The sequence below is a fragment of the Wasmannia auropunctata genome, unplaced genomic scaffold, assembly GCF_000956235.1.
Source record: "Wasmannia auropunctata unplaced genomic scaffold, wasmannia.A_1.0 LD288781.1, whole genome shotgun sequence".
NCBI lineage: Eukaryota > Metazoa > Arthropoda > Insecta > Hymenoptera > Formicidae > Wasmannia > Wasmannia auropunctata.
In genome coordinates, this window is record NW_012074109.1 from 1 (window position 1) to 1,355 (window position 1,355).

Here is a 1,355-nt window from a genome sequence, read left to right on the forward strand (position 1 = left end):
GCGCTGGTTAGGTTAAGTTACGACATATCTTTACTCGATTGTAGATTAAATTATTGTACAACATTTACTGCTACTACTACTCCCACAACTCTACGCCTACGTTTACGCAATTGTAGACCGGGCTTAATAGTTATTCTATTGAAATAATGAAATCTGTATAATTCAATAATAACTTTTTTAAACTAACAGTGTGAGGCAAGCTCGTCAATGTAAGAACAATCAAATTGTAGAATAGGTCAAACTAACGAGCGTTAATAAGGTGACGCTTAAATATAAAACATAAAATTTATTCTAATTGGATGAGCGCGGTACATATTTCTGCTCTACTTAGCCTTCTTCAGCCGCAAAAAAAAATTTTTTTTAATATTGAAGTAATTTATTACAAATATCAGGAACAAATTGTGTTCACCTATTTATTGCATATCAAATACATTACAAAAGATACCTTATTTTAAATATAATTGTTATATTTCATTTCATTTTATATGCTTATGTTAGATAATTTAAAAAATATAAAATTGCAGAGGTTAAAATAAATTTTATTTATATATTCTTCACAGCCTCCTACATTAATGTATGTGCCCGCAAAAACCCCAACTATGCTGAATGCATTATGAATAGCGTCAACAAGGCAATGAATAAGGTCTGTACAGGGTTACCGGAATTTGACATTTCTCCGGTCGAGCCTCTAACTATTGACGAACTAGTTATTTACAACACCGATAGTCTTAAAATAAATCTCAAAGATTTCAAAGCAAGAGGAATTTGCGATTTGGAGACAACCTCTATTAACGTATCCCCTGACCAGCTTCAATTTGATTGGGATTTCAAACTTAAACATCTTGAAATTGACTCCACATATGACTTCGACATGCGTTTATTGGTGCAACTTCATAATAAGGGATTAATGCATATTTCTGCAGGTATATTAAAATAGTCGATCTTATAATTATATAAGACGAAACTTTGAGTTGTATACTTTAATATAAAAAATTCAAAATTTGTTACTATTTTATTAAAATTACCAAATTATGTTTTCTCCGCAGATAATTTAACAGGAAAATTAAATATAAATCTTAAGGAGGTAACTAAAGACGGTAAAACAGAAATATATGCGTCGAAAGTAAAGACTACTCTCAATATTAAAACATTTAAATTTGATTTTGATGAAAGCGAGAAGGACTTGGTTTATCTATACGAAGCGATAAAGAATACTATTAACGAGAATGTCAATGATATTATTAATATAGTTACGCCGGTATTAGAAAAAAAGGTCTCCGAATTAATGATTTCAATTATTAACAAGGTAACCTATAACAGATTTGAGACTGAGTCGACAAGGCACACAGGGGATA

General features: G+C 30.4%; 1 protein-coding gene across 1 annotated transcript; it reads left to right on the plus strand.

The window, feature by feature from the left end:
- Positions 1 to 561: 561 nt before the first annotated feature.
- Positions 562 to 1,341, plus strand: LOC105461421 (the record flags this gene model as incomplete). The annotated part of the gene is made up of 2 exons (XM_011707917.1): positions 562 to 923; positions 1,047 to 1,341. Coding segments are annotated over exons 1-2 (605 nt in total), but the record flags the coding sequence as incomplete, so codon positions are not given.
- Positions 1,342 to 1,355: the final 14 nt, after the last annotated feature.